This window comes from Sinocyclocheilus grahami, unplaced genomic scaffold (genome assembly GCF_001515645.1).
Source record: "Sinocyclocheilus grahami isolate Dianchi unplaced genomic scaffold, SAMN03320097.WGS_v1.1 scaffold2350.1, whole genome shotgun sequence".
Lineage (NCBI taxonomy): Eukaryota > Metazoa > Chordata > Actinopteri > Cypriniformes > Cyprinidae > Sinocyclocheilus > Sinocyclocheilus grahami.
The window spans coordinates 28948-48506 of NW_015507529.1; the positions used below are offsets into that span (position 1 = coordinate 28948).

The 19559-nt window shown below is 31.9% G+C and overlaps 1 protein-coding gene across 1 annotated transcript in view; it reads left to right on the plus strand.

The window, feature by feature from the left end:
• Positions 1–19559, plus strand: part of LOC107574809 (CSC1-like protein 2) — a 41498-nt gene that overhangs the window by 16227 nt on the left and 5712 nt on the right. The window contains exons 7-20 of the mRNA XM_016261245.1: positions 2829–2880; positions 3004–3112; positions 4112–4182; positions 6561–6641; positions 6836–6959; positions 8672–8805; positions 12184–12185; positions 12273–12526; positions 14509–14615; positions 14706–14792; positions 15365–15430; positions 15921–16083; positions 16924–17029; positions 18838–19005. Coding sequence (XP_016116731.1) covers positions 2829–2880; positions 3004–3112; positions 4112–4182; positions 6561–6641; positions 6836–6959; positions 8672–8805; positions 12184–12185; positions 12273–12526; positions 14509–14615; positions 14706–14792; positions 15365–15430; positions 15921–16083; positions 16924–17029; positions 18838–19005 — 1524 coding nt within the window. The remainder of the gene's footprint in view (positions 1–2828; positions 2881–3003; positions 3113–4111; positions 4183–6560; positions 6642–6835; positions 6960–8671; positions 8806–12183; positions 12186–12272; positions 12527–14508; positions 14616–14705; positions 14793–15364; positions 15431–15920; positions 16084–16923; positions 17030–18837; positions 19006–19559) is intronic.

The following is a 19559-nucleotide window of genomic DNA, read 5'->3' on the forward strand; positions in this document are numbered from 1 at the left end:
ACAAACACATTCTATATATATATATATATATATATATATATATATATATATATACATACATACATACACATATACATATATATATATGTCTATATATTCTCTGTATCATGAAGTATAAGGGGCGGCTAACGTGAGTCTCGTTCCCCGCAGGGACGAGGAGATCCGGGAGAAGTGCGGTGAAGATGCCGTTCATTACCTGTCGTTCCAGCGGCACATCATCGGTCTGCTGGTTGTGGTGGGCGTGCTGTCGGTGGGCATCGTTCTGCCGGTCAACTTCTCAGGCAACCTGCTGGGTGAGTCCTGGACCGTGGAGGTCAGAGGTCAGCTGTGTGATTGTAGGTGATGGTTAGAAAGTAGATATTTAACTTAAAATTAGTGATGCATGATACGCGACTTCTGTTGTCTGATTGTTAGTTTAGAGGGTTTTTTTTATCCAGTCAAAGATCTTTTAGTGTATTGTACAAACGTCCAGCTTCTGCTTGAGCTTCACGTGTCTTTCTGCTGTTAAATCTTTTCTGATTTTTATCAAGTAAATGTTAGAATAACTGTAGTTTTATTCATTTAATGTGTTTTTTTTATATGTATATTCAATTGTACTTTTTATACATTTCAAGCAGGCATTTTAGTTTTATTATTATGATTATGAATTCATTTATTTTAATTGTATATTTTATGTATGATATTATTCATTTGTATAGTGTTTTATTTATATTTTTATAAAAAAATATTTTCCTTAATTGCCCATTTTTATGGTTTTATTAATTATGCAGCTTTTTATATTTAAAATGTATTTTAATTTTACAATTTTAAAATTGTATACATTTTTTAGTGTTATTTTACAATTCAGTTTAATTGTACTTTTTTATGATTTTATCTTTTAGTAAGCATTTTATTCTAAATGTTATTTTAAAATGTATTTTTGTTGTACATATTAGGATTTTGTTCATTTTTAATAAGTGTTTTATTTTGCTATTATTTATTTAAATTTTACATTATGATTTTAGTTTTTAGTAAGCATTTTATTTTGACTATTATTTTTAAATTATTTATTTTTATTATGCATTTTTATGATTTTAATTAATTTATTTTTCTTCAACTTCCTGCACACACACACACACACACACACACACACACACACACATACACATACACACATATATATATATATATATATATATATCTATATCATCAGCAAGAATCAACAGCTCTTTGTGTCCGATACATACATATATATATATATATATATATATGTATGTATCGGACACAAAGAGCTGTTGATTCTTGCTGATGATATATATATATATATAGCCAGAGAGGAAGAGAGTTTAAAGGTTCAATAAATGGTTCAATTAAAAAAAAAAAATTTTTACTTTTTTTTTTATTTTTTTTTTACACTATTATTTCACATGTCAGGCTTTACAAGGTTAAGTAACAAGTGGAAACACAGACTAAAAGGCATCTGTATTGAACTTGTGAGCCATGTACATGTTCTCACATTCAGTCCACACCAGTAAAGTCATCAGTTCCTGTATCGGCCACAAAGAGCTGTTGATTCTTGCTGATGATTATCAGCTGAAGATAAAGTTAAAATATATGCGACTCCCATTATCATCATCATATATTTGTGAGCACAGAGCTGTCCCGTGTCCCGTCTCTCTGCTCTCTCGCGTGGCATGCTGTAGATTATTATCAGAGGGTTAATCCACAGCGCTCCGCTCCAGTAATGAGATCGGACTTCTATCTGCTCGCCGGGTAATTGGATGCCTGTTGCAGTGAAAGAGGGACGGACAGAGCGGCCCAAAGACACAAAAACTAATGGGAAGAGGTCAAAGAGATGAGTCCTTAGAGACGGGAACAATGTGGACAGAGTCAAAGAGGACAGAGAGTTCGGTCAGAAACATGCTTGACGCAGATGTTTGGCTATGAAGAGGTTGTCTGAGCGACATATAAAGCCACCAATGACAGCTTATGTTGTTTTATGAGCCATTTAGGCATGCAAGGGAAAATAACAATAGAAAATATCTACTTTCTCAGCTTGTGACACATTGCATCAAAAGATGCAATTTCATATCTATAGTTCTTGTGTACGGTATGTTTCAGACCTTAGGTGGAAGGAAAGTCCATCTGTACGGGCCGGTGTCACTTTACTAACATTGATATACTACTGTAGTTTTCAGTAATATTTTGAATTAGTTTCTTTTTTTATATTTTCTGTTTTCATTTTAATTTTAAAGCAATTTTATTGTTTTTTTAAATCTTTTTTTTATTTTAGTTTATTTAGCTTTATTTATACATTTTTTGTATTTTAGTATTAATTTAGTTTTCTCACTATCTCCTAATTCGCTTTATCTAATAAGCAATTTTTAAAATATTATTTGAAATATTATTCATTCTCTCTTTATTTTTTTTCTGTTTGTTAAGAGATCATGTATATAAGTCTTTTGTTTGATTCAGTTGACTCGAGTCCAGATTTCTGTCTCCATCATTTTGGATTTTTTAAATTATTAATATTATTTATTGTATTTATTTTCTTTTTCTTTTTTTGATTTTCTATTTTGATTTGATTTTGATGTATTAATTTTTTGTTTCATATTTTAACTGTATTATTTTAGTTGTTTTTATTTACTTTTAATGCATTTGTTTATCTTTGTTTTAGTCATTTAATTATTAATGTCTATTATTATTTGCTTTTTATATATTTATTTAACATTTTATTTAAAAATGTAATTCTTTTGCGTTCTGTGACTGCATTCAGCACACAAAATGAATCACCCGTTTGTTAGCTTTCAAAGCACAAATGAAGTTGTTGTTTTTATTTCTTTCCTCAGAAAACAACGCATACAGCTTTGGACGCACAACGATCGCCAACTTGAATTCTGGGTGAGACGGTTTTTCATTGCACATCTATTCCAAACCTCCCCAGTTACGCTTTAATTGAAGAGGTCATGATGCATTTTGAGTGTTCTGGTTAAGTGGACGTGTCTCTTTCTCTCTGTGATTCAGGAATAACCTCTTATGGCTGCACACGTCATTTGCCTTCATGTACCTGCTCCTCACCGTCTACAGCATGAGACGCCACACGTCCAAGATGCACTACAAAGAAGATGATCTGGTACGATGTCAACCGCATTAGAGGAACAGTTCTTTTTTTTAACCCTCATAATGCATTCGGTCTGTTTTGACCTGGAAGAGATGCATAAATAAATTCTAAAAAAATAAAAATACAAACATTTTTAGTAAGGGAACTTTGGAAATGCTTTAAGACCCTCGAAGAACATCATTTACTTTTTCAGATTTCTTACAGTTATTTTTTGAGAGATACAACCATTTAAAAAATACAACAACATAACATTACACGTTTTGTGTTCGGCTCATTTTGGACCGGTTATGAATGGAGTACAATTAGGTGTAATTATCTAATTAGGTGTAATTATCTAGCCTTTTCCCTGTATCTCACACACTTTTGGTACTGAATTGCATTGATAAAAATGAAGATGTACGCTTATTAACAAACCTTTGTTTTTTTTGTCATTTGAAATTTCAAAGAATTTCTCTAAAATGTGATTCTTAAAAACAGGGGTAAATGCAGTAATAACATGGTAACATTCAAAACTTTGAAATGTTTTCACATTCACTCAATAATAAGAAGTTGCTGATCAGATACAATATGCTTTTAGATTACAAATATCATGACTCTTTTATAAATTAATGATTCTTCAGCTCCAAACGGACCCATAATGTGAAAATAATATACCGATTTTAAATGCATTATGTGGGTTAAATGAAAAAGTGCAACATGAACATTTTGCTAAACATCTCTATACAGATCATACAGGTTTGCAACATTGTTAAATTATTTTTTTGACTGACCATTTCCTTAATTTTGTATACAGTAATAACAGGAAAAGCCATCTGGAGACGTCTTGTGACGTGTGCAGCTCATCGCAGCTAAAGCGACAAATACTGTAATGCTTGTGAAATATTCATGAAGTCCGTCTATAGCACTGACCTACATTTCTGAGCCGAGCGTTTAACCTCGATCCACACTGCAACGTCCTTCAGCGTCTGTGCATGTGTAAATAACCCAAATATCATGTTTTCCTCTCCTCAGGTGAAACGCACTTTATTTATCAACGGCATCTCCAAATACGCAGAAGAAAGCCATATAAAACAACACTTTGAGTAAGAAGACTCTTTTTCTCCTCTTTATGCTTTAAACACTCATCGCATTTACATCCTAAATGGGTCACTGGAATAGCTGCCCACTGTAAATCATGTAAAATATTAATATCACGTGTGTGGTTTGTATGGCGCCAGGGATGTGAATGTTCTCTCTGTAGCTTGCAATGAGCTGCCAGCGAGCTCCGCTTCTGCAAGCATCTGCCGTAATTGTCTAAATGAGTTTTGAGACGCCACACGTCCAAGATGCACTACAAAGAAGATGATCTGGTACGATGTCAACCGCATTAGAGGAACAGTTCTTTTTTTTAACCCTCATAATGCATTCGGTCTGTTTTGACCTGGAAGAGATGCATAAATAAATTCTAAAAAAATAAAAATACAAACATTTTTAGTAAGGGAACTTTGCAAATGCTTTAAGACCCTCGAAGAACATCATTTACTTTTTCAGATTTCTTACAATTAATTTTTGAGAGATACAACCATTTAAAAAATACAACAACATAACATTACACGTTTTGTGTTCGGCTAATTTTGGACCGGTTATGAATGGAGTATAATTAGGTGTAATTATCTAATTAGGTGTAATTATCTAGCCTTTTCCCTGTATCTCACACACTTAATTTGCTGCTCAAGAAACATTTATTATTATTGGCAATGTTGAAAACAGTTGTGCTGCTGAATATTTTTCTGGAAACCATGATACATTCATTTTTTTCAGGATTTGTTGATGAATAGAAAGTTCAAAAGAACAGCATTTATTTGAAATAGAAATCTTTTGGGACATTATAATGTGTCTTTGATTAAAAATATAAATTCCTAATTTAAAAAAATCTTACTAATAAATAGACTTATAATATTTATTTTATTGTCAATTAATCATTTAAAATGTAGTTAATGTAACAATAAAATAATGCATTTTAAATGTAACTTTTTAAAACTGGATTTTAAAAAGGAATTTGCTAGTTATTTGTTTGTTAGCAATCATGCAGAAAATATTTTTTTCTCATTGTTTACATAAGTAACCAATAAATGTTGATTATAGTGGATAGTTTATATCAGTGGATATTTAAACATTAATTAAACGATTTCAAATAAGTCCATTTATAAAGTGATTATTTATATTTTTACGCAACTGTTTACATGAAAGCAACCAATAAATGTTAACTACTTTAGTAGATTAACCAGAAAATGGTGGTACAATTTTATTTTTCAGGATTCTTTGATGAATAGAAAGTTCAAAAGAACAGCGTTTATTTGAAATAGAATCTTTTGTAACATTATGAATGTCTTTATAGTTGAATGCGGCCTTGATGAATAAGAAGTGTAATTTCTTTTCAAGCAAAGAAAAACTTACTGACCGCAAACATTTGAACAGCGTTTATACATAATAAAAGTAAATCACAACAAAGGATTTGCACACAAATGAAAGGAAAACTTATTTTACACACTGTTTACACAGTGTACTCAGAAACTGTGAAAATCTGTTCTCTCATTTCCAAATAATGTAAATTGCACGTGTTTGAAATTCCCACGATTCTCTGTTCACCAGAGTGATTTGTGTTGTAGCTGATTGTCTGGTATCGTAGTCATACTGAGATGTTGATTTCCTCGTTTGTGAATCATTTAAAATGCAGTTAATGTAACAATAAAATAATGCATTTTAAATGTAACTTTTTAAAATTGGATTTTAAAAAGGAATTTGCTAGTTATTTGTTTGTTAGCAATCATGCAGAAAATATTTTTTTATCATTGTTTACATAAAAGTAACCAATAAATGTTGATTATATTATACCTAATATATTTTATATATTAGGATATTTAAACATTAATTAAACGATTTCAAATAAGTCAATTTATAAAGTGATTATTCATATTTTTTATGCAGCTGTTTACATGAAAGCAACCAATAAATGTTAACTACTTCAGTAGATTAACCAGAAAATGGTGGTACAATTTTATTTTTCAGGATTCTTTGATGAATAGAAAGTTCAAAAGAACAGCATTTATTTGAAATAGAATCTTTTGTAACATTATGAATGTCTTTATAGTTGAATGCGGCCTTGATGAATAAGAAGTGTCATTTCTTTTCAAGCAAAGAAAAACTTACTGACCGCAAACATTTGAACAGCGTTTATACATAATAAAAGTAAATCACAACAAAGGATTTGCACACAAATGAAAGGAAAACTTATTTTACACACTGTTTACACAGTGTACTCAGAAACTGTGAAAATCTGTTCTCTCATTTCCAAATAATGTAAATTGCACGTGTTTGAAATTCCCACGATTCTCTGTTCACCAGAGTGATTTGTGTTGTAGCTGATTGTCTGGTATCGTAGTCATACTGAGATGTTGATTTCCTCATTTGTGTCTCACAGACAGGCGTACGAGAACTGCATTGTACTGGAAGCGCGCGTTTGTTACAACGTGGCCAAACTGATGTCCCTCAACGCCGAGAGGTGAGATTCTAGTTTTGAATGAATCGCTCCGATTTGGGTCAGGATAGGAAGCTCGTAAGTTTGTCTTTTAGGTTCAGAAATTAGTCTGTCTACTGAGCCGACCTCGGAGACCTTCTGTCGATCTGTTAAACGTCTGTGTGTCTGTCTGTGTCTGTGTGTCTGCGTGTGTGTCTGTGTGCGTGTGTGTCCTGCAGGAAGAAGACTGAACGCAGTAAGAAATTTTTCACAGATCTGATGGCTAAGGAGCACATGTCTGCCATGATCAACCCCAAACCCTGCGGTCACCTGTGCTGCTGCGCCATTACAGGCTGTGAAGAGGTATGAACGCATTACCCACAATGCCTCTGTGCTGTCAGTGTACAGTACAAAGCGTTTCTGCCGGAGGAAAAACTCATCACTGACCAAAACTTTCTGCCTTTTATGACAATGGCCTCTGAATACATTTGCTACCTATAATTACTACTTTATTAATATTCAAATTAATAAACAACTTCATAAATTATTTATAATGGTTTAATTTTTAAAGGGGTGGTTGATTGCGATTCCACTTTTTTAACGTTAGTTAGTGTGTAATGATGCTGTTTGAGCATAAACAATATCTGCAAAGTTACGAAGCTGAAAGTTCAATGCAAACAGAGATTTCATCTTTTAAAATTCTGGCAGTTTAATGCCTACAAAAACGGCTGGTAGGGACTACAACGAGTTACTTCCCGGGTTCATGACATCACAAACCCAGATAAACCCCACCCTTGGGAAAAGGCAGCAAAGGGGGCGTGCCATGCTGCGCTGCTTTAGATGTTTAGACGCGCACTAGACGCGGTTTAGCCAATCACAACACACTGGGCTAGCTAACCAATCAGAGCCCATCGCCTATTTCTGAGGGCGGGGCTTCATAAAAGCAGGAAATGATCAGCCCGTTTCTCAGAGAAGGGACAGAGCGGTGTGGAATAAAGGTCAATTATGTGAAAAAGAATGCGTTTTTTTTTTTTTAAACGAAGCATTAACACGTTAGACTGCACCCCATAAACACAATCAAGCCTAGAAAAAAAACTGTGAACCACCCCTTTAAATATCTACTGAGGTATAATATAGTCAACCATTATTGGTTGCGTTCATATAAGCAAATATGTAAAAAATTTATAAATTGGCTTATTTAAAATTGTTATACCTCATTAGATATTAATTCATTTAAATTTCATGTAAACAGTTGTGTAAAAATATTAATAATGACTTTAGAAATCAACTTATTTAAAATAATTTAATTAAAAATATAAAAATTGACTTAATTAAACTTGTTTATATTATACCTCAGTGGATATTGAAACAACAATTAAATAGTCAACATACAGTATATTGGTTGCTTTCATATAAACAATTAGGCAAAAATATAATAAGTATATTGACAATTTAAAATTGTTTATTTAATTAATGTTTAAATGCATACTGATATAGTCAATATATGATAAATACTATTAGACTATATATATATATATATATATAATGTTATTAGACTCATATAAACTAAATTAGACTATATATAGTCTAGTAATATTTATACCTATAATATAGTCAATATTTATTGATTTCCTTCATGTACATTTTTTTTATTTACGAATTAATTTTTTTTATAGAATTTAAAATGTATTTATTATATTATTAATAAATTATAATTGTTTAATTTAACAACTTGATGAATTGACTATTAGAATTCTAATTAGAATTAGAATTTAATCAAAATCAAGTATTCCATATAGCCATTAAATAAGTTAAATTTTTTGAACATATTCTGATCATATTAAAGTGATCTATTTACATGTTTATTTTTTTATATAGTTCTAAATGAGATGATTTTATTTTAATCAATAATGGATTTTTTTTAAGCCACACTAGTTTAATGAACTCCCGTAGCGTGTCCTTGAATAAGAATCGTTCAGAGGAAATGAAAACTCTTCTGGGAGGAAGTTTCAGGAGGCTTGCGTTTGCTGATGTTCTGTGATGCAGTCGTGCCGTACATCTGTGTGGGGTTGCAGGAGGAGGCTGTGAGTTATTACACCAAACTGGAGGCCAAACTGAAAGAGGAGTACAGGAAGGAGAAGGAGAAAGTCAACACCAAGCCGCTGGGCATGGCGTTCGTCACCTTCCAGAACGAGGCCATGACTGCAATGTGAGTATGAGACGGCGTGACACGTGAGCTTTAGAAAACAAACAGCACTAGCTACAAATAAACATAACAAATATTGTGTAAAATAAATTGTTGCAAAATATATGAAGAGTTGATTTGCAAAAACCGATAAACGCCACTTTAAAAAAAATGCCGTACATTATTCTCCACATATAGCTCGATCTGAACCCTAAACACGTTTTGTCAAAAAAGCCGGTTTTGTCCACTTTCAAGGCATCGCGAGTTCACGTTTTACTGCAGAAGCCGACAAGCGCCTTATTGTTTTTGAACAGAAGCCGATAAGTCCATTTCAGCGAATCAGCGCGCTGTATTCAGCTCAGGTGACAAGGCTACTTTCAAAAGCTAAAACATTTTCATGGAAGCTTGCAAAAGCAGCGCGTTACAACGAAAATCTCCGTGTAATCACATCCATACAGTTTATGATCACAACAACAACAACGTTTGTCAGGCTGGTACTAATAATTGGCATAATTTCTTTCGGTGTTTCGGTTTTCGGCCTTGGTTTCCCCTCTTTCGGTTTTCGGTTTCGGCCAAGAATTTTAATTTCGGTGCATCCCTAATATATATATATATATATATATATTTGTACTAAATGACGTACTTTATTACTTTGTACTAAAAGTAATTTGTGAAATAAAATATTGCACACAAAAGTTGTTAAATATAACAAAAAACAATCATACCAATCAGAATCAAGTATACAAAGGGCTGTTTAATAAGTATTTATGTGAATTTATGATTTGTGATTTATTTACACAATATATTTTTAAACGAAATTATTTTATTATTTCAGTCAATGATGGATAAAATGATGGTAAAGTATTGTGTAAAATAATTGTATTTTTATGATATTTTAATCAAACGTAATTAATATTTGTATTAATATTTTTTAATTGTTTATTAATTTTAAATTAAAAAAAATTACTGACAAGCCTTAAATGGATCATTTCAGACAGAGGGTCAGAATGAAGGTTGAAAATAAAAAATTTTCCACGTGTGTGTGTATATTTTTTATTTTTTTTATTTTTTTTCGTGCATAAAACTTACTTAAATATTAAAAGTGAACTTCAAGGAACTTATTAAAATAATAATAATAAAAAATCCATGTTATGGCCCTTTTAAATGTCATAAAACATAATTAGATTTAGAATCCAGTCAAAATCAATTATTCCAAAGAGCCATTTAATGTGTATTTTAATTATGCTTGCTTAATATTTTTTTAATTACTTATTAATTTGATAATTTTTATATATACAGTGGGTACGGAAAGTATTCAGACCCCCTTAAATTTTTCACTCTTTGTTATATTGCAGCCATTTGCTAAAATCATTTAAGTTAATTTTTTTTCCTCAATGTACACACAGCACCCCATATTGACAGAAAAACACAGAATTGTTGACATTTTTGCAGATTTATTAAAAAAAGAAAAACTGAAATATCACATGGTCCTAAGTATTCAGACCCTTTGCTGTGACACTCATATATTTAACTCAGGTGCTGTCCATTTCTTCTGATCATCCTTGAGATGGTTCTACACCTTACAAATAATTCTGATATTTTTACACAAAACTGGATTGCAAAATAACTCCACTTTCTTGATTCATAATGCATGCTGTAGGATATGCATACCCTATGATTCCTGCAAAGAATTCAGTCATAAAAACAGGATTAGGATTTCTTAAAGATTAATTAAACTTAATGATGTGTGCCTTCATTTGATTACCAGTTTATCAGTTTGTATTAAATCATCATTCTTGTATTAAATCTCAATCTTTTATTAACTTACTAAGTTGATAAAGTTTTATTCATTAAATTGATCAGATGTTCTTTTCATTTAAAAAAATGTAATTAAACCATTAAAATGGTATTCAGAAAAATTTAAACCGAAAACAGAAAATAAATTAATTAATTAAATTTGAGGGGACAAATGGATTTCATAGGACCCTAAAATGAATTTTTTTATTAAACTGAAGTTGTTGTTAATTGAGTCATAAAAATAGGATTTATGGTATAACACGAAATTTCATAACCATTAATTAAGTTGTTAATGTTTTATGGCATTCATTTGATTAATACAGTTTTTGATAATACATTTCTGAAGAGATAAAACATTTCATAGGTCCCAATTAGTTATTAAATTGTAAAATGTTATTAATGAAATTGATCAGAGATGCTGTTTTGTATTATAATTTTATAAAACCGTTATTAAATCAGACACCAGAAAAGATTAAGAAAAATAAAACCGAATTTGAAAAAATTATTTCGTACAGCCCTAAAAATTCAATAATTACTAAAATGTAATTTAGCCATTAAAACGGAATCCATATGAAAATAAAAAAATTAAAATCTTAATCTGATTTCATAGATGCCTATAATACTGTTTCACATACAGTACTAATGTAAACACATAGCGCAAATAATTCTGATATTTTTACACAAAACTGGATTGCAAAATAACTCCACTTTCTTGATTCATAATGCATGCTGTAGGATATGCATACCCTATGATTCCTGCAAAGAATTTAGTCATAAAAACAGGATTAGGATTTCTTAAAGATTAATTAAACTTAATGATGTGTGCCTTCATTTGATTACCAGTTTATCAGTTTGTATTAAATCATCATTCTTGTATTAAATCTCAATCTTTTATTAACTTACTAAGTTGATAAAGTTTTATTCATTAAATTGATCCGATGTTCTTTTCATTTAAAAAAATGTAATTAAACCATTAAAATGGTATTCAGAAAAATTTAAACCGAAAACAGAAAATAAATTAATTAATTAAATTTGAGGGGACAAATGGATTTCATAGGACCCTAAAATGAATTTTTTTATTAAACTGAAGTTGTTGTTAATTGAGTCATAAAAATAGGATTTATGGTATAACACGAAATTTCATAACCATTAATTAAGTTGTTAATGTTTTATGGCATTCATTTGATTAATACAGTTTTTGATAATACATTTCTGAAGAGATAAAACATTTCATAGGTCCCAATTAGTTATTAAATTGTAAAATGTTATTAATGAAATTGATCAGAGATGCTGTTTTGTATTATAATTTTATAAAACCGTTATTAAATCAGACACCAGAAAAGATTAAGAAAAATAAAACCGAATTTGAAAAAATTATTTCGTACAGCCCTAAAAATTCAATAATTACTAAAATGTAATTTAGCCATTAAAACGGAATCCATATGAAAATAAAAAAATTAAAATCTTAATCTGATTTCATAGATGCCTATAATACTGTTTCACATACAGTACTAATGTAAACACATAGCAGGCCGTATATAGTTTACAGAGAGCAGTGCGCTGTTATTGGATTCTCAGCATCCACTGCTTCTCTCTGTCTGTCAGCCGTTTCTTTGCTGACTTCATTATGTGCAGGAATTACCCATGAGAAGGGATAGCTTATCAAGAGAAGAGATTTTACGCTTTCTGCTGAGTGCGCGTGTGTGCGCGTGTGTGTGTGTGTGTGCGTGCGCGTGTGTGTGTGTGTGTGCGCGTGTGTGTGTGTGGTTTGCTGACGTGGTGTTTTGATCGCAGGGAGAATCTGTCTTTGGGAGGAGTTTCCTGGTGGCTTCGCTGCTTCATCATTAACTGCATCCTCTTCATCCTCCTCTTCTTCCTCACCACCCCGGCCATCATCATCTCCACTATGGACAAGTTCAACGTCACCAAGCCTGTGGAGTATCTGAACGTAAGGCTGCGATCGGTTTTATTCAATAAATGAATCAGAGGGGCTGTTTATTATTAAAATTTAATAAAACCATTAAATCAGAAAACAGAAAAATTAAAACAGAAAACAGAATTTGGGAAAAATAAAACTGATTTCATAGGGCCCTAAAAATTCAATAATTACTCAAATTTAATTTAGGCATTAAAAGAGAATCCAGAAAAATTGAATGGTTAAAAAAAAAAGAAGAATCCAGAATTTTACGAAGTTTACATGCACATTGCAGAATTTGCAAAATGTTGATTATTTTAACAAAATATGAGGGATATTACAAAATGCATGTTATTTGTTATTTAGTACTGACCTGAATGAGATATTTCATGAGATAATGAGATAGTCCACAAGAGAAAATAACAGTCGAATTTATAAAAATGACCCCGAAAAATCCTATGATGATATTTAGACAAAATAAAATTCACATTTGAAGATCAGGGTAAATGTAACTTATTTTGTCTTCTGGGAAACATGTAAGTATCTTCTGTAGCTTCTGAAGAGCAGTACGAAATGAAAAAACAAAAAAGATATTAAGGCAAAATAAGTTCTCAATACATGCTTTTTCCTTCTGCAGCATCAGTGAGTGTTTGAATCCTCTGTAATAGTTGTGTTTGAGTCCCTCAGTTGTCCTCCGTGTGAAAAGATGGATCTCAAAAGCATACCGTCATTGCTGAAAAGGGTTCAAATACGCAAAAATGCTGAAAAACCAAAGAATTAGTGGCAGCTGAAGGATTTTTCTGAATAACAGTGGGCAGTTTAATTACATTTAGATTAAATCACATTTTTATTAGCAAACGTTAGCCATTTTTTGCATTGACACACTGATTTGCATTATTTTCATGACAATTCTCTTTACGATAATAACAATAATAGAAATAATAATAAATCATATGTAATAATAAATTGTATAATTACTATAGTTGTCATAATAATAACTTAATAATAAATTGATTACTTAATAATAATCATAATAATATAATGTAATTATATTAATAATAACAATAACAACAAATAGATTATATTTCATATTATTTTAATTTAAAAATACTTATTATTATTATTATTATTATTATTGATAAATTATGTATGATTAAAATAAGATTGTATAATAATGGGAAGAATGTAATAATTTAATAAATTATATTAACAACAACAATTACATTTTAATTTGATAATTATATTGTTATTAATAATGATGATACATTTATTACATGATACATAATTATATAATTACAGTATGTTATGTATTATTATAATAATAATAAATTATGTATAATTACAATGTTATGCATCCGTCAGCATCATAATAAAATGTATAATTGCAATAAGTTATGTATCATAATAATGACAATATCAATGATAATGCCATCTAATTTGATTTCATAATAATTTCTATTATTTATTATTATTATTATAACAGTAATAATAATACCATAATAATAATAATTAGTGTATAATTAAAATAAGTTATGTATCAGTAATAATAACAGTAATAGTTTAATAAATTTTCTACATTCACAAAATAATGTTATTATTATAGTTTCAATAATAATAATAATAATAATATTAAATATTTTTTTTATTTTAGTTAGTTAAATTACTGTAATAACTGAATATTTGTACATAATGTTAGTATTTTTTTTTTAAATAATTTATTGATTTGTTTATTTTGTGTGTAAAATTAAAGAAATCTAAATAGGTCCTAAAAAATAGACTTTAGTTTTGCAAAAATATTTGCTTTTGATTTCAGGGTGAAATATGACCTGTATTTCAAGTTCTCCTTGAAATTCACCCAAACAGTGTTTCCATTATTATTTTATAATATTTTCCTCACGTACCAAGAGAGATGAGGGATGGACGAGCAGGTGTTCGGAAAGGAAAACCACTTCTGGAATGGATAAAAGAGCATTTATTGTGACTGTAAACTCATGACGATTTGTCTGTGTGTCTAGAACCCAATCATCACCCAGTTTTTCCCCACGCTGCTCCTGTGGGCCTTCTCCGCCCTGCTGCCCACCATCGTCTACTACTCCGTCTTCTTTGAAGCCCATTGGACCAGGTACAGTCCCACAATCCCACAGTCATCTCCAACTGAAATGCAATAGCTGCTCTGAAGTGTCTCGGGTGTTTAATCTGGCGTGTTTCTCAGGTCGGGCGAGAACAGGACCACCATGCACAAGTGCTACACCTTCCTGATCTTCATGGTTCTCCTGTTGCCGTCTCTGGGTCTCAGCAGGTACTGTCTCTACATCTGTGATGCAGGCGACAGACCCTGTGGACGTGGGAGGTTTATTTGAATCTGTAATTGCATATTTATATTTGAGTATCTGCCTGAAGCTCTGATCCAAACATCTCTGCGAGACTCCGTCAGCAATATTTGTGCTGATGTGTTCGGTGCAGAAGCTTTTATTGTGTTGAATGGTTTCACTATAATTAGCTTTTTAGTATATTAAACATTGCTAGTTTGCTTGTGATGATTGCTAGTGTATGGCGTGTAAAGTTGGACAAAACAGCACAAGTGAATTACAGTACTGCGCGCACAGTGACAAAGCTCGCATGTAAAATGTTAACCTGAAGAAATGGCAAATTACAAACTCGAGCACAAAGAATATGATTGTGTGCACACATATACACATTGTTATCACAGCGTGTATGTGTGTGTACATGATCATATTTTTTGTGCTTGAGTTTGTAATTTGCCATTTCTTACAAGATATGGCCTCTTCAAAATAAAGGCTTGCTGAAATCACAAACTCCAAGTGTGAAAGTTGGCAGTTTCATAATACTAAATGATCTTCTCTAAATTAGTTTGGACGTTTTCTTCCGCTGGCTGTTCGACAAAAAATTCCTGGCCGAAGCTACCGTCAGATTTGAGTAAGTTTTTTTTATTTATTTATTTATTTATTTTTTATTGAAATGCCTAAACTTTCTCGCCAGTTGTAGCATTTTATTAATTTAAATATTCATATATCATTGAACTGAAATTCTGAAGGTTTTTAGTTATTTTATATTTCATTTTATTGCAAACTTTCTTACCAGTTGTAGCATTTTTTAATTTAAATATTCATATATTAATTTACTGAAATTCTGTATTTTTTTATTTTATTTACATTTTCAAATATTAATGAAGTAAAATTCAGAATGTTTAATTGTTCATATTTTATTGTTTTGAAATGCTTAAACATTTTTGCTGCTTCATATGTGTTTCTTGTTTTCTTGTAGCATTTTATTCATATATTAATGAACAGAAATTCTGACTGTTTTACATTGTTCATAAACCTGCTGTTAATTTTTAGTAGTAGTTTGGATTTAGTGCATAAATGAAAGTGCTGATTAATTTCACCTGGTTTCATCATAATTTCAGGTGCGTCTTCCTCCCGGATAACGGAGCGTTTTTTGTGAATTACGTAATCGCGTCGGCGTTCATCGGAAACGCCATGGATCTGCTGCGGATTCCAGGTCTGCTCATGTACATGATCCGGCTGTGTTTGGCTCGTTCGGCCGCGGAGAGACGCAACGTCAAGCGGGTATGAAGACACGCACACTCCGACCTTTAATGCTTGTGTGTTAATAATCATTAATGCTTTGGTGAATCCAACAAAACTTGACCAGAAGACATCTGGGACGTGCATCATCCCAAAATACACAGAAAGTATCAGAAATTATATTTTGGATAAAGTAAATAAAATGTTTTTAGGACCATTAAATAGTTTTTGCATTGTGACATTATTTTCATGAATATTAAGCACATTTTAGCCAAAATACACTTTGCCTTATTTCAGTCAGTCAGTCATTCATTCATTCAATTTACTTATTTATTTGTTGTTCATTCATTCATTCATTTGCATTTTATTCATTTAATTGCATTTTATCCAATCATTTATTCATTTATATATTGAATTATTTTATTTATTACTTTATTTATTTAAAGCAGCATCAATTAAGGCCAGACCAACAAATATTACCATGATGTAAAAATACTTCACAATTTATTTATTTAAATTATTTTATGTATTTATTTATTTATTTATTATTTTTTCATTACAATAATGGTGTAAAATGTGCTCATTTGTCATGAAAATAATGTCACGATGGGGGGAAATCCTTAATGGTCCTTCAAATATTAATTCATTTTAATAAATAGAAATTGAAATAAATTGATTTCCTTTTAACTCAAAAAAGTATTATTTTTTGCCCTTTCATGAAGTGATGAATTTTTTAGGGGGTTTTTTGTACAAATTTTGAGAGATTCAACCACCCACAAATTAGTTATTTTTACCTGCTGTTCACCTGGATGTGATTCCAGCCTATGCTGTTTGTAGTTGTATAATGTGCGTGTGTGTGTGTGTGTGTGTGTGTGCTTGCAGCATCAGTCATATGAGTTTCAGTTCGGAGCTGCCTACGCCTGGATGATGTGCGTTTTCACCGTCGTTATGACGTACAGCATCACCTGTCCAATCATTGTCCCCTTCGGTGAGTCCGGCCACGCCCACTTCCACATCAGCCCATTCAGGAAACCACAGAAGGACAGCCAATCAGAAAGAGAGAGAGGCGAACAACAAGGATGAAAGCCAGGATACAGGGAGAATTGCTGTGAATGACCCAACCAAAAGTGTGTGTGTCCAGAGCGCCTCCTGCTGGTCGTACGTCTGCATGCAGCTTCAACAATGGAAAACACAAGCTGCGCCAGCAGAGCCACCTGCCTACGCACCGTGTGTGTGTGTGTGTGTGTGTGTCAGATTAAATCTAGATCCTCCGCCTGCGTATTACACAGCAAAAACACAGCAAGACGGAGGACATGCTGCATTTTAGCATTAATCTTTGTTTTTCTGTCACTGAGATTTTGTACGCTCGCATTACTTCTAGAAGTCTCTCAGAAACACACACACACACACACAGACGTTCGTGGAGCTGGCGGTGTGTGACTCATCGCTGTTATGCGGAGGAAACTTTATTTCCGTCTCTCAGCCCACACTGTAAACGCAGACGGAGATGCTCATTTCAGACGCAGCGTTTAACGTCTGATTAAGCTCACGACCGTCCGTCTGCACACATGTTAATATTATATGTTACATCTCAAATGACAACACACTAGAAACGTATTTAGTTTTTTGTCTCGTGAAAGATCCTGAGAAAGACCTCATAGGATTAATATTGTAGTTTTCATGTTCGTTACTCTAAACTCATCTATACACCAGTGTGCTACTAAAAACTGGTGAAATATACTTTTAGTAGATATGTGCATTCAAAATTTTGCTGCATGATTTGGGGAAAATAAATCTAATTACAATCAGGGATATTAACATGAACTAAACGTTAACTGAAATAAAATAAAATAAAAAAATATATTTGTTTTAGTACAGCTAGTTGCCAACATTTCTTGTTTTCATTTAAGTTGAAGCACTAAAACCAAATAAAAGCAATATAGGCATATTATTTAAAAACAAAAACAAAAAAAACATGACAACTAAAACTTTACATTTAAAACTTTAAAATTAAAACAAAATATAAAAATAAAATTCTAAATATTTACAAAAACTATAATAGTATATAAAAGATCATAATCACAATTTTATCAGAATAATCACAATTACTATTATAATACACTATATTTTAACAACCAAAAATGTGATTTAATTATTTAAATGTTATATATTTATTTACTTTTTTTTAAGACTAAATGGTTCCTGTGCTTTTTTTTGTAGGGCTGCACAATTTTGCCCAAAAATTGATGCTATATATCAATGTGGTGGTATTAGTAATTATTATTATTATTATTATTATTATTAATAAATAAAAATATTAAACAAAATAGATTCTACTATTATAAATAACAGGTTGAAATTATTGTAAATGTTTTAAAATGGAAGAAAGTTAAGAAAAATAATATAATGATAATTATGAATTAGTTTAACTGTAAATTTGCAATACTAATATTTTTTGCCCGTCTTCATTTGGTTCATTAGAACCATAGAGCTTTTATTTTGGTGGAAAACTGCAGCGGGGCTTAAAGCTTCTCTTTTGTTGACAGCAGCTAGTTTATAAGAGCTTCTCATTAGACGTTTGGGAAGATGATTGATGCATGTCGTGTTTTCAAAAGCATACGACCCAAACTCACGTAGTTTGTGGAGAACAGCATTTACTGTGAACCGAGCTGCTCCAAAACACTGGAGCACAATATGATCTGTTGATGTAACCAAATAATATTAACCAATCACCTCACAGCCATCATTACAGGAGTCTTATTGTGTGTGTGTGTGTGTGTGTGTGTGTGTGTGCAGGGCTGATGTACATGCTCTTGAAGCACCTGGTGGACAGGTACAACATGTACTACGCTTACCTGCCCTCCAAACTCGACAAGAAAATCCACTCCGGAGCCGTCAATCAAGTGGTGGCTGCGCCAATCCTCTGCCTCTTCTGGCTGCTGTTCTTCTCCACCATGCGGACAGGTGCATTTATAGAGCACATACTCTGAAATATATCCTACTTTAAAGGGGTCATAGGATGCTACATGCACTTTTACAAGTTGTTTGAACTGAGATGTGTGTTGGCAGTGTGTGTACACAACCACCCTATAATGATAAAAATCCACCCAGTGTTTTTTTTTTAGTCTACTAAAATCTTTACCCCTTTCACAAATCGAGCCGATCTCAGATGCCTGTCCGTGTGACGTCACAAAACAGACCCCTCCCACGATAGTTTGATTGACAGTAGTGTTTTACCTTAGCTCCGCCCTGAGTGACTGTCATCAGTCCACCATTGTTTCACCGCCGGAGCAGATGTAGACAAGAATGGCTCCTAAGCGATTGAGGTGTTCTGTTGTTGGATGTAATAATGAACAGCAGTCCTCATTTACTCCCGACATCTGAGCCGCTGAACTCGCAGTGGATTACATTTGTTTCTGAAGGGAATGCTCCCCCGATCTGCCTAAATGCGTCTTATGTTTGCGCAAATTATTCATGATCCAGCCTCATCTACAGAAGAAGTGAGTATAATGTTTTGT